Here is a 13,556-nt window from a genome sequence, read left to right on the forward strand (position 1 = left end):
GCCCGGCTAATTTTTTGATTTATTGTAGAGATGAGGTCTCGCCAAGTTGCCCAGGCGGGTCTCGAACCCGCGGGCTCAGGCAATCCACTCACCTCTGCCTCCCAAGGCGCGGGATTACAGGCTGAGCCACCGAGCCCGGCTTCATTTTTCTAATAGAGTAAATTCTGAGTTTGGTCCCAGGCCAATGAAAAGCGTGAAAGGAGTTTGCTATGACTACTAAGTAGGTGGATATACAAGGGGGGGACACCCCAAATAACAGAATTTATTTATGAAAAATTGTGTATTCTTGCATGCTTAAACTTCTGTATCCTTCAAAGTACTCCCCGCTGGATGCAATATACCTATCAAGACACTTTTTCCACTGCTCAAAACAGTTTTTGGATGCCTTTTAGTGCTTTGGTCGTGTTTTTCTGCTTCACCTCTTCCACATCAGCAAAATCTTTCCCTTTGAGGACTTTTTCATCCAGGGAACCAAAAAATAGTCACTGGGGTGAGATCAGGTGAATAGGGAGGGCGGGATCAGGAGTCACGCCATTTTTGGTCAAAAACTGTCAAACACTCAGCATGGTGTGGGCAGGTACACTGTCATGATAGAAGAAACAGTCACCTGTTCACCACAACTCAGGATATTTTCCCCACAAATCATGACACAGCCTTCTCAAAACTTCTAGATAAAAACTTTGGTTGACCGTTTGATCTGGAGGAACAAATCCTAAGTATATTACAAGGGGCCAACCCTCCAGAAGATAATTCCAGTATTTTTGGGGTCTCCCCCATATATATATATATATATATATTATACACACACACACATACACACCAGGGGGTACCAAAAAATGTACACACAATTTAAGAGGTGTTATCCATGCATTACTTTTAGTTTGCCGTAATCAGAAGTATCTGACCCACTTTGAGTACCTCTTGTAATTGCAGAAGTCAAACATGACTTGTATTCATTTTTTGTTATCAGTATATATTGAGTATTACAATTTCAATGCAGTTTTTTTCCTTTCTTAAGTGTGTATATGTTTTTGACACTGTCTGTATACCTGTATATATGCTCATGGATACATATCTATACACCTATATCTACATGGCTAATGTGAATTACATGTTAGCATGTGAAATTTGCCAATGTAAGCCCCACATGTCAATTCAGGTTGCTCGTTCATGAATGCCTGTGCTTTGGCTTTTTGTCTTTTGTTTCCTTATAGCCATGGGTGAGACTGGGACTGGCAGTGACTGAGCAAATTCCGTGACAGCTGTCCTTTCTAGCTGGAGTATGCAACAAAGTCAAAGAGGAGCCCGTCCCACAAGGAGCCCGTCAGCAGCACAGGCATGAAGTCCTTAACCACTGGAATTTCTAAGTCAACTGGCTGGGAACCTCCCCTTCATTAGGTCACAAAAACAAGGAGAAAACTGATTTCATTTCCAGTTGTCAAGTATACATAGTAAAAGCAGTAATGGCTAACATTTAATGAATACTTTCTCCTATTAAATTATACATACTCGTAGACAGTAGTCTCCATGAGGGCAGGGTCTAGATCTGGTTGTTCTTCTTGCTGTTTTTTAATAGACATGAGGTCTCACCTATGTTGTCCAAGGTGCACTCCAATTCCTGGTCTTAAGCCTCAGCCTCCTGAGTAGCTGGGGTTACAGGAACATGCCACCATGCCCATCTGTTTTGCTCTGAGTAGCATGCCTTGTATATGGTAGGTTTCAATAAATATTTGCTGAATGAACAAACACTCTCATTTACTTGTCATAACAACCCTATGAAGTTTGAAACAATATTGCTATCACAATTTTACATATGAGAAAACTGAAGCTCAGCAATAATTAAAATGTGTCCAAGGTCACTCAGGTGTCGAGTGTCAGAGCTTATATTTGAACCCATATATACTTGACAGAAGAGTCTACAGTTCAACACAATCATCATTTCACTAGTACGGACCAGACCTTAGGAAGTTTCCAATATGGAGACCATCCATGAACAAAGGGCTTAAAATGATGTATTGCACGTCAGAACGGATACCCCTCTATTCCAGTCATGATTTTTCAGATTTCTTCAGTATCCTACAACAACTAAATTTTTTAAAAAATGACTTACCTACAAATCCTTCTTCACCGACCAGTTTCAGGGCAATTTTATCAGCCAGTACTGAAGAGTTACCATGAGCGATGTTTGCGAAAGGACCAGCGTGCACAAACACAGGCGTCCCCTAGGGAAGTAGAGAAAATCAAAATCCCAGAATACAAAAGGAAGCAAGGAGACCAAGGTCAACGGGAACAGACAAGGTGGGAAAGACTGCAGGGCACTTAAAGACTCGTCCAGCACCTGCTGGTATTCATATTGCCTATCCAGTGCATAATATCTTTCAAAGAGAATTAGATCAAAGGACTCAGTCAAAGGACCACATTCTCTCTCTGTTCTAGAGTGGTGTTGTTCTACATTTGATGGTGAACCAGGGAGAGAAAACTTGAAGCATAGTCATGTCCTTCTACAATCTTGATAATCCATTGTGTTTCAGTGACCGTGACATAAACTATTTCCCTGATTTTATGTTGCTCTGCATTACAATTGGGAAAAGAATAGAATTAGACCCTGATGGTTTAAGAGGTGTATTTACTTTTTTCAATTAAGAAATTAGACAATTCGGCAATCATTCATAGTGACCTATCACAGAAACAAAGAACCGAATACCACATGGTCTCACTCCTAAGTGGGTCCGGATCATTTATCACAATAGCACAAGGGAGGGATCAGCAGTCGTGGGACACTGCCAGGTACCCTTAACATCACTAAAGGTACCCGATCCTAAACCAGGGGAAGTGAGACCAATTGGAGGCCCAGACTTCACCTGCACATATATTACTTATGTACCTAACCCTGATTTGTACCCCCACACCTTTATAATAAAATAGAGTTAAAAAAAAACCTGTCGGCTGACTGCAGTGGCTTACACCTATAATCCCAGCACTTCGGGAAGCCAAGGTGAGAGGACTGCTTGAGCCCATGGGTTCGAGACTAGCTTGGGGATCTTGGTGAGATCTCATCTCTACAAAGTCAAGAAAAATTAGCTGGGCATGATGGCACAAGCCTGTAGTTCCAGCTACTTGGAAGGCTGAGGTGGAAGGATTGTCTATGCCCAGCAGGTCGAGACTGCAGTGGTGGTGAGCATGCCACTGCACTTCAGCCTGGGCGACAGAGTGAGACTCTGACTCAAAAAAAAAAAAAAATTGTCAACTCAAGAAAAATCAAGAGTAAGCATACAAATCAATACAATTAATGAACTGTAGGAGTCTACGGTGAGCCAACTACATAATGATTAAGCTAATGGACTGTTTTTATTTTAATGGAAGCATTATTTTGGTTTTTAAAAGTTTCATTTAAGTCTCTCTCACTGTCTTACATGTTAGAAATCTGGTAACTAAAATAAAAGCAAAGAAAAGTTTCACTCAGTAAAGTATTAGTAATCCTTATTAGTAAAAAGGACAAAAGAAACCAATTTAAGAGAACTGTCAAAAACTTTAGATGTTAGTTCTTTAAATAAAATAGGTCAATATATTTCATTTTTAATGCCATCTCCACATTTTTCCCCTTTCCCTTGCATAACAATAGACCCTAGCACCACCTAGCGGGTGCAGTGGTTCATACCTATAATCCCAGGGAGGCACAGGCAAGAGGATTACCTGAGCCCAGAGGTTCAAGACCAGCCTGGGCAACTTGGTGAGACCTTGGCTCTACAATAAATCAAAAAAATTAACTGGACACGGTGGCACGCGCCTGTGGTTCCAGTTACTTGGAAGACTGAGGCAGAAGGATTGCCTGAGCCCAGCTGTGGCGATGGCTGCGGTGGCTGTGATTGTACCAACGCACGCCAGCCTGGGTGACAAAGTGAGACTCCAAATTAAAAAAAAAAAAAAAAAGAATTCGACAACATGCATTAAAACACTCCATTTTTATTCAGAGCTCAGCCAGGGCCACTGGGTTCTGTGCATATAAAGCCTTGACTCCACCTGTGCAAATACAGGCTGGCCTTTCAGCCACATGGGGGAAGGACGAGCCATGCAGGGGGCTGGGAGTCAAATTCCCAGGAACCACGACTAGCCGTTGGCTGGCCATGTTTCAAAGATGAGACAGCTGAACAAAAGCAGGAAGAAAGGAAGTGAAAGAAGAATCGTCTCTGAGAAAGAAAAAGAGTTTAGCAAAGTCACTATGCGCGCTCTCTATTTACTCTAATTCCCAAAGTCCTTAGGAGGGAGAATATCGGACCTGACACAGATTTATATGGAAATAAACACACAAATGTTTGCGGAAAGAAACCTAGGACTACAAAACCAGATCTACACGTTTATGGATATGTATACACATATGTTTAATGTTTATATCTTGATTTTTCTAGTGATAAATTCTTCCTTGTTTTTGTTTTTAAGTCAGGGTCTCAATCTGTTGCCCAGGCTGGAGTGCAGTGGCATCAAGCCTCACTGCAGCCTCAACCTCCTGGGCTCAAGCGATCCTTCTGCCTCAGCCTCCTGAGGAGCTGGGACTACAGGCACGTCCCGCCTCACCCAGCTAATTTTTTTATAGAGATGAGGTCTTGCTTTATTGCCCATGCTGGTCTTGAACTCCCGGCTTAAGTGATGCTTCTGCCTCAGCCTCCCAAAGTGCCAATATTAAAGGCATGAGCCACTGAACCCAGCCATGTAAATTCTCATTTCTGTTATCTAGATAAACCATTAAGGACTTTGGAGAATATGTACATTTTTACAAAGAACTTAAAGTCTCCATTACTTCCTAACCTTGCCAGTCCTAGAATGGTGCTGCCCACATGTGGTAAGCTGGTTGGTAAAAGTCCAAGGATTCAAGGTCACAGCCTCTACACCTGGATGGCCAGCTGGCTTCCCTCCTCTCCAGACTGCAACTCTCTGTCTGACGGACAAATGATACTAGTCTCCAGAGAAAACAGGTGACAGGGTGTGGCTGAATCTGCACAAACACATCACTATGCCTGGGATAACCACTCCAAGTTGCTAATAGATCTTCAGCAATATTTTAATTAAAAAAAGAAAAGAAGACCGGTGCAGTGGCCCATGTCTGTAATCCCAGTATTTTGGGAGGCTAGAGGATTGCCTGAGACCAGAGGTTCGAGACCAGCCTGGGCAACTTGGTGAGACCTCGTCTTAACAATAAAACAAAAAATTAGCCAGGTGTGGTGGTATGCACCTGTGGTTCCAGCTACTTGGAAGGCTGAGGTAGAAGGATTGCCTGAGCTCAGCTGGTAGAGGTTGCGGGTGGCTATGAGCATGCCACTGCACTCCAGTCTGGGGGACAGAGTGAGACTCTGATTCAAAAAAGAACTTTTAGCCTTTGCAGAATCTTTCTTATTTTTTTTTAGGCTGTATTCTAATCTATTAGCAAAGGCATTTTTAAACCTAAGTTTTTAATTGACAAATAATAACTGTATATATTTATAAAGTATAATGTTATATTCTAATATACATACACATTGTGGAATAATTATATCAAGACAATTAACATATTCACCACCTCACAGATTTATCACTTTTTTTTTTTGAGTTGGAGTCTTACTCTGTCATCCAGACTGGAGTGCAGTGGCACACTCCCGGCCACTGCAGCCTGGACCTGCTGGGCTTCAGCGATCCTTCCGCCTCAGCCTTCTGATTAGTCGAACTACAGGCACGCGCTACCACGCCCTGCTAATGTTTTGATTTATTGTAGAGACAAGGTCTGGTCAAGTTGCCCAGGCTGGTCTCGAACCCACGGGCTCAGGCAATCCACTTGCCTCAGTCTCCCAAAGTGCTGGGATTACAGGCTGAGCCACCGAGCCCGGCCTATCACTTTCTTTTATAGTGAGAACATTTAAAATCTATTCTCTTAACATTTTTGAAATATACAATATATCACTATTAATTATGGTCACCTTGTTGTGTAGCAGATCTGTAAAACTTACTCTTCCTGTCTAACTGGCATTCTGTGCCCTTTCTCCATCCCCCCCACCCCATCCACACTCCCTCCCCCAGTCTCTGGTAACCACCATTCCACTCTCTACTTTGCAAAGGCACTTTACAGTTTTCTATAAATGTAGTTTTAGCTAGAAATCACAGAACCAGACAATGTGGGAACAAGAAGAGGCCAACTTCTTCACATGAGAAACTTAAGGCCCAGAGAAGTTACGGTAATTCCTCAAGGCCACACAGCTGGCGAATAACAAAATCAAGATCAGAGCCCTGGTTTTCAAACTCTCTATTTGAGCTTGGGAGAAAAAGTATTAGAACATCATTGTCAGACATTTAAACACAGGGACACACTCAGTGATGGATATAGCTATAAGATACAATACATCGAATTAAATATGGTGCCTAAAAAAATCCAGTCATATGACTAACTCAAAGGCATAAAAATATTTACCTTAAGTTTAGTGTTTTGTTTATATGCAGAAAACATATAAAGCAATACAGAAACTATTTTGGCTTGTCATGGTGAAAGAGCTGTGAAGATTTTCCACAACAGACTTTTCAAATATTTCATAAGATTACTATTTCAATTACTGCTTTGCTTTTTGGAGTTCTAAGCATTTAAAATATGGCTAGTGAACATTAAAAAAAAATAACAACTACATGTATAAATAGAAATGGAACTAAAATGACTGAAGAACTGAATTTCAAATTGCATTTAAATTCAATTAGTTTAGATTGATATAACCCATGTGGCCAGTAGCAGCCATGCTATGCTGGACGGCACACTCTAGTCCATGGTGTATACCAACACCACACAGGCTCACCTGTGGGAAGGTCAAGGCTTTTCTTTCTTGCTTGTCTCCCACAGGGTTCTCAACCAAGCTCTACGTGAGAAGCACCAGAAGGACCTGGTGTTACCCCAGATAGTCTTTTCACCAGGTCTAGGATAGAGTCTGGCATAAATCAATATTCTTACAATTCCCTGGGAGCTTATTAAGTGCAGCCAGGATTGAAACTCCTGGTCTTCTGGCAACTTGCAGTGACATAACCCTTGATAACCTCCCACAATCAGTGTGTTCCAATGAGAGCACTAAAGCACAGTCTGCAAACTATCAATGGTTTCCAGATTATTCGCTGATGTTGAGTCCTAGTCCCTGAGCAGTAAGTGACTCCTTAGTGATCAAATAGGGTCAAAGTAGCTGAGGTCATACATGCAAATATTTTAACTGAATGTCATGCTTTTTTTTTTTTTTTTTTTTGAATTGGAGTCTCACTCTGTTGCCCAGACTGGAGTGCAGTGGCCGCTCCCGGCCACCGCAGCCTCAACCTACTGGGCTCCGGCGATCCTTCCACCTCAGCCTTCCAAGTAGCCGGAATTACAGGCATGCACTACCACGCCCGGCTGATTTTTTTTTTAATTTATTGTAGAGATGAGGTCTCACCGCCCAGGCGGGTCTCGAACCCGCGGGCTCAGGCAATCCACTCACCTCAGGCTCCCAAAGGCGCAGGATTACAGGCTGAGCCACCGAGCCCGGCTTAAAAGACATCTTATTATCTTTTCAAGAAATCTTAACAGCCCACCTTAAATGAAAAACATACGTAAATATGAGGACAATAGCTGCTTGGGGGCAACCCAATCTACTCATTCATTAATTAAATGGAGAGTAGAATTTCTCTTTTTTTGAGTCAGAGTCGCCCTCTGTCGCCCAGGCTGGGGTGCAGTGGCATGCTCATGGCCACCGCAGACTCAAACTGCTGAGTTCAGGCGATCCTTATGCCTCAGCCTTACAGGTAGCTGGAACAAAAGGCACGTGACACTATGCCCGGCTAATTGTTTTTTTTTTTATTTAATGTAGGGATGAGGTCTTGCCATGTTGCCCAGGCTGGTCTCGAATCCCTGGGCTCAGGCAATCTTCTCGCCTCTACCTCCCAAAGTGCTGGGATGACAGGTATGAGCCACCATGCCTGGCAGAAAGCAGAATTTCAGAGTGGAAAATATCTTAGAGGTGCAGGCAATTTTTAGTACAAAAAGAATTATCTAAAACAGTAGAAACAGTATCATATCTCGGCATATGTTCTCTCTCATTCACTTATTTAATAAATACGTCTTTTGAGGAGTAATGTAATAAAAATAATAAGCACTCATTTAATTTATTCAAGTGTTTACTGAGCACCTAGTAGGTATCGGGCACTTTCTGGGAGCTGGGGAGATGGTGGTGAACAAGAAGGACAAGGCCTGCTCTTATCTGGGTGGGAGGCGAAATAAAGGAAACAAGAAAACGGGAGACACTCAGACAGCACTCTGTGCCACCTAGTGTCAGCACAGAGGGCTGGGGTTGCCGCGGATGGAGTGGCCTTTCTGAACTGACAAGACATGGGATCAGAGACAGGCAGGAGCCAGCCCTGAGGGATCAGCCCCGAGGGATCAGGAAGTGTGTCCCAGGTGGGAGGGGGGGGGTGTCTGCCATGCAAAGGGCCTCAGGAGGAGGTGAGAGACGAGGAGGAGGGATGGGAGGGGGAGAGGGGTGGAGCTAGATCCTGAGAGCTTTCCAGACCAGGGCCGAGGCCTGCAGAACCCATGGGAGAACTCTAGGCAGGAGGCCAACAGGACCTGAGTAGGTTTCCCAGCTCAATGGCTGCTCAGGAGAGAAAGGATCTTGGAAGAAAGGAGAATCAGAGTGACTGGTTGGGAGGAGGCTGCCGAGGGCAGGAAGGAGGAGATGGGCCGAAGTGGGAAGGTGGCCTGGAGATACACAGTCAGAGAGAGGCATGAGATCAAGGAGCACTCTGCAGGGATGCAGTGGGGAGGAGGGGAGGGGAGAGAGGGCTCCAGCCTGAGCTCTGGGTTTTGGCCAGGTTTGAGGGAAGAGCACGTTGGGAGGAAGCAGGAGTCGGGGCCTGTTTTATATATAAGTTTGAAATGCCTTTTTACATCCACGCACTCCTGGTAGTTTAACTCCAACTACAAGTCTGAAATCCCAGGGCAAAGAGATATATAGATCAAGAGTCTGGCACTCATTCCACAGCTGATACAGGGGGTAGAGAGGCGCCAGACAGGTGAAGGGTCAAGTCCCCCTGACATCCAGAGGTGAGCAGAGGAGAAGAGGGTCACAGAGAAGGTCCAGGACAGCGAGGGGTCCCAGAAACCAGAAGAACCAAGTGACATCAGCTTTGTCAAACCCTGCTAAGAATCAAGTAAGACAAAGAAACAAAGACTCAGTGGCATGGAGGGACAGTGGCACGGAGGGACACTGAGCTTCAACAAGAGCAGTCAGGAGAGGCAGAACCTCAGGAGAGTTCAAGTGGAGACCCCAATTACACAGGGAAGGGGAACAGGGGCAGCAGTTGGGTGGGGACGTAGGGTGGCAGAGGGTTCTGAAGAGGCTTTATTTGGTTTCAAGACGGTCCACTTCAGAGCAGTGTGCACGGTGACAGCAGGCCCAGGGGAGAGGATGGACCTCCAGTTGCAGGAAGGTGAGGCCTCAGCACCTGCTGCATCTCTCTCCCCTCACCCTGCCAGCACCAGGCTCAAAGGTGCTTGGCCCTCCCCTCCCCAGCTCGGGGGACACCTTCAGGCTGCACCCTCACTGGGCACCTTTGACCTCTGTCTAGCCTCACTATTGTCACTGGCTCATAACCGGATCCTCAATCTCTCGGCCTGAGCTCTTCGGATTGTGAAGCCCATTCCTGCCAAGAGCCTCAGCACTGAAGGTCACTGTCAGCCCTGAACAATTCTCCTCAGGACACATGCTCAGCTAGGCTCACTCCCATGGTTCACTCAGCTCTATCCAGCCATGGCTCTAACAGGCAGGCAGGCCCACGGACACACACCCCACGTCACCCTGTCCTCTCATTCCTGCTGGTCTTTCTTTGCCAGTCCTTGCCACCAATTCAGTCTCCCGAGTAGTTGGGATTACATGTGTGCACCACCATGCCTGGCTGATTTTTCTACTTTTTGTAGGGACAAGGTCTCACTATGGTGCCCAGGCTGGTCTTGAACTCCTGGTCTGAAGCGATCCTGCTGCCTTGGCCTCCCAAAGTGCAGGGATTACAGGTCTGAGCCACTGCACATGGCCCATATCAAAGAATCTATGAATACACTTGTAAGTATTCTTGGCTGACCAAGAAGTTATTCTGATGCTACCTGCCTACTTCCTATTGGCTGGAAATGCTTTCATTCTGTGGTGACGCACAATCCAATTAATGCAAACTCTATAAACAGTTACTGTAAAAAGAAAATCACTTACTTCTAAGGTCTGCATCAGATTTGGTTTTATTGCATCTTTCATCAAAACTGTCAAAGCACCTGCCACTCCCTGCAAGAAAGAGAAAAAAACGTTTAGGTTCTTAACAAAAGATAAGGATAGTTCATCGCCTAGTGAGAGTTCATCTTTGCCTGTCTACTCCAGCTGGCTTCCTGAGTGGGCATCTCCAGAGGCCCTTGTGGACCACAGGTGACAGTGCTGTTGCCTCTGCCCACCTCCCTGCACCACAGCCAAGAATGCAAGTCTCATGCCAAGGTCTAACGGGTGATGGAGAGGCAGCAGCTTCTATTTTTCAAAATTTTCCTCGACAGAGTTCACGAGGCTTGCCAAAAAACAGATCTTTCAATCCACGTCAAAGAGCTTTCTGGCAATTTCCGCACATTATATTTTCATTACCAGAGGCCTTACTCTTGCCCAAAGAAAGAAAAAGAGCTGAAACAAGATTATTTACAGAGCAGAAATGAAGAACAGCAAACAGAAATGTCTACGGTCACCCATTCTGGCTTCTTATCCTCCCTAAACCTTTCATTCCACAGATACAGAGGGTACTCAGAAAACCTCTGCACTTGGATGCTTTCCTCTTTCCATGAAAGGTGTCATGGTATCTCCCTCCCTAGAATGAAGCGGCGCCACTTAGACATGAAATAAGGCCGCCTCTTTCCAGTCCCCAGAGGCATGGGTTGGGTTCCCTTTAAGTCCTCTTTCTCCACTCCTGGAGAAATAAAAGAGAATAAAGACAGAGAACGGGAATGATGCCTGAGAGTTAGAGGGACGAGTGTGACTTTTAAGGTGATGACACAATTCACTTTGTTTTCTTTCTTGTATTTAAAAAAAAAATTCTTCTTGCTTTGCTAAAGATGCTGGGTGGTGTCTTGGTGTTCTCAACAAATTAGTTATTGCAAAGCTATAATGTGAACAAACATCTGTGAATGCAGCTCTTAAAAAACAAAGGCGCAAGTTGGGTTTGGTGGCTCATGCCTGTAATCCCAGCACTTTGGGAGGCAGAGGCAAGAGGATTGCCTGAGCTCACAGGTTCAAGACTGGCCTGGGCAACTTGGTGAGCTCTAGTGTCTAGAATAAATTAAAAAAAAAATTAGCTAGGTTGCAGGCATGGTTGCATGCGCCTGTAGTCCCAGCTACTTGGAAGGCTGAGGTGGAAGGATTGCCTGAACCCAACAAGTCTTCTTCTTCTTCTTTTAAAATATGTAGCGATAAGGTCTTACTATGCTGTCCTGGCTGGTCCCAAACTTCTGGGCTCAAGTGATCCTCCCGCCTCAGCCTCCCAAAGTACTAGGATTATAGGTGTGCGCCAACATACCCAGCTTGCGCCTTTGTTTTTATAGAGGTTCCGTCCAGCCTCTTCCTCTATTTCTGTCATCCACAATATTAAATGTTTCTCTCATGTGATCAACTTTAATTTTTAAAATACTTAATAACTTAAGATTTATTGAAATCCAATCCAGTTTCCTCCTTCCTTCCTTGATTTCAAATTGACAGATAAAATTGCATGCACTTATCGTACACAACGTGTTTTGAAGTGTAAATACATTGTGGGGCTGGGCTTGATGGCTCAGCCTGTAATCCCAGTACTTTGGGAGCCAAGGCGAGTGGATTGCCTGAGTTCATAGGTTTGAGACCAGCCTGGGGAACTTGGCAAGACCTTGTCTCTACAGAAAATAAAAAAAAATTAGCTAGGCGTGGTAGTGCGTGTCTGTAGTTCTGGCTATTTGGAAGGCTGAGGCGGAAGGATTGCAGGAGCCCAGCAGATTGACGCTGGGGTGGCTGGGAGCACGCCACTGCACTCCAGTCTAGGCGATGGAGTGAGACTCCAACTCAAAACAAACAAACAAACACAACATTGTGGAATGATAAAACCTAGCTCATTAACATACGCATTACTTCACAAAGTTATCAATTTTGTGGTGGGAACATTTTACACCCATCCATTCTCTTAGCAATTTTCAAGAATACAGTACATTGTTATTAACTGTAGTTACCATGCCGTACAATAGATCTCTTGAACTCATTCCTCCTATCTAACTGAAATCTACTTCGCTGTGCAAAATATACACGGTTGAATATAAACTGTTCATTAAAAATATATGAAGATAAGGCCAGGCGCAGTGGCTCACACCTGTAATCCCGGCACTTAGGAAGGCCAAGGCAAGAGGACTGCCTGAGCCTGGGGGTTCCAGACCAACCTGAGCAACTTGGTGAGACCTCGATTCTACAACAACTCAAAAAAATTAGCTGCACATGCTGGCAACGCACCTGTAGTCCCAGCTACTTGGAAGGATGAGGTGGAAGGATTGCCTGAGTCCAGCAGGGCGATCATAACCCTGAGGTGGTCATAATCCTGCCACCGCCCTTCAGCCTTGGTGTCAGAGTGAGACACTGTCTCAAAAAAAAAATCTATTTAATTTACTTAACAAGACTTGAGTCAGCTGGATTCATTTCTTCAAAAGTAGCCAAATAATAATAATAATAATCCATTCACTTTGGAAAAGAATTCAAATTATGTCCTAAGCCTTTGGAATTAATAAAATTTTGCATTTTTCCATTTACAACTGTTTTCCAATCGTCAGTGTGCATTTTAAACTCCATTATGGTACGGAACTCAATCTGTAGGAAAGTAAGCTTAAATTTGGAGTCAGTGCTGTCCAAGAGACCTATGTCATAGTCATGCACTTATAAACACATGCAAGCAGATGAAAGCTTTGGCATGAGTGGAGTTTAAGTTAACAGCAAAGATCGTTATTACAAAGAAGAAGAGAAAAAGGTTAGCGTGCCATTTAGAATAAGCACTACCACAAAAGCTTTGTAGGAAGCATCACACCACTTGAAAGGGGACTGGAAGAATAAGAAAGAGTAAGACCGGTTGGGGTAGAGATTTTGTTTTTTGAGTTAGAGTCTCACTCTGTTGTCCAGGCTGGTGCGCAGTGGCATGTTCATGGCCACCACAGCCTCGACCTGCTGGGCTTAAGCAATCCTTCCACCTCAGTCTTCCAAGTAGCTAGAACCACAGGCATGTACCACCACACTTGGCTTTTTTTTTTAAATGTATTGTAGAGACAAGGTCTCGCCAAGTGGACCAGGTTGGTCTCGAATTCATGGGTTCAGGCAATCCTCTTGCCTGCGCTTCCCAAATTGCTGGGATGACAGATGTGAGCCATCATACCCGGCTGAGATTTGCTTTTATAATGTGAAACCCCAATCTAAGGCACATTAAATAATAAGCTAGGTTGGTGCCCCAAATGTGCCAATTTTAACTTTATCTTCTCGTGCATGAAGGCAGAGCCACTTCTTTCT

The 13,556-nt window shown here is 44.4% G+C and overlaps 1 protein-coding gene across 1 annotated transcript in view; it reads right to left on the reverse strand.

Annotated features, from left to right (window-relative positions):
* Positions 1-13,556, reverse strand: part of MTHFD1L (methylenetetrahydrofolate dehydrogenase (NADP+ dependent) 1 like) — a 147,013-nt gene that overhangs the window by 41,423 nt on the left and 92,034 nt on the right. Inside the window, exons 18-19 of the mRNA XM_021706589.1 lie at positions 10,230-10,298; positions 2,111-2,222 (exon numbers count right to left, since the gene is read on the reverse strand). Coding sequence (XP_021562264.1) covers positions 2,111-2,222; positions 10,230-10,298 — 181 coding nt within the window. The remainder of the gene's footprint in view (positions 1-2,110; positions 2,223-10,229; positions 10,299-13,556) is intronic.

This window comes from Carlito syrichta, unplaced genomic scaffold (genome assembly GCF_000164805.1).
Source record: "Carlito syrichta isolate Samal-C Ts95f unplaced genomic scaffold, Tarsius_syrichta-2.0.1 Scaffold315803, whole genome shotgun sequence".
Lineage (NCBI taxonomy): Eukaryota > Metazoa > Chordata > Mammalia > Primates > Tarsiidae > Carlito > Carlito syrichta.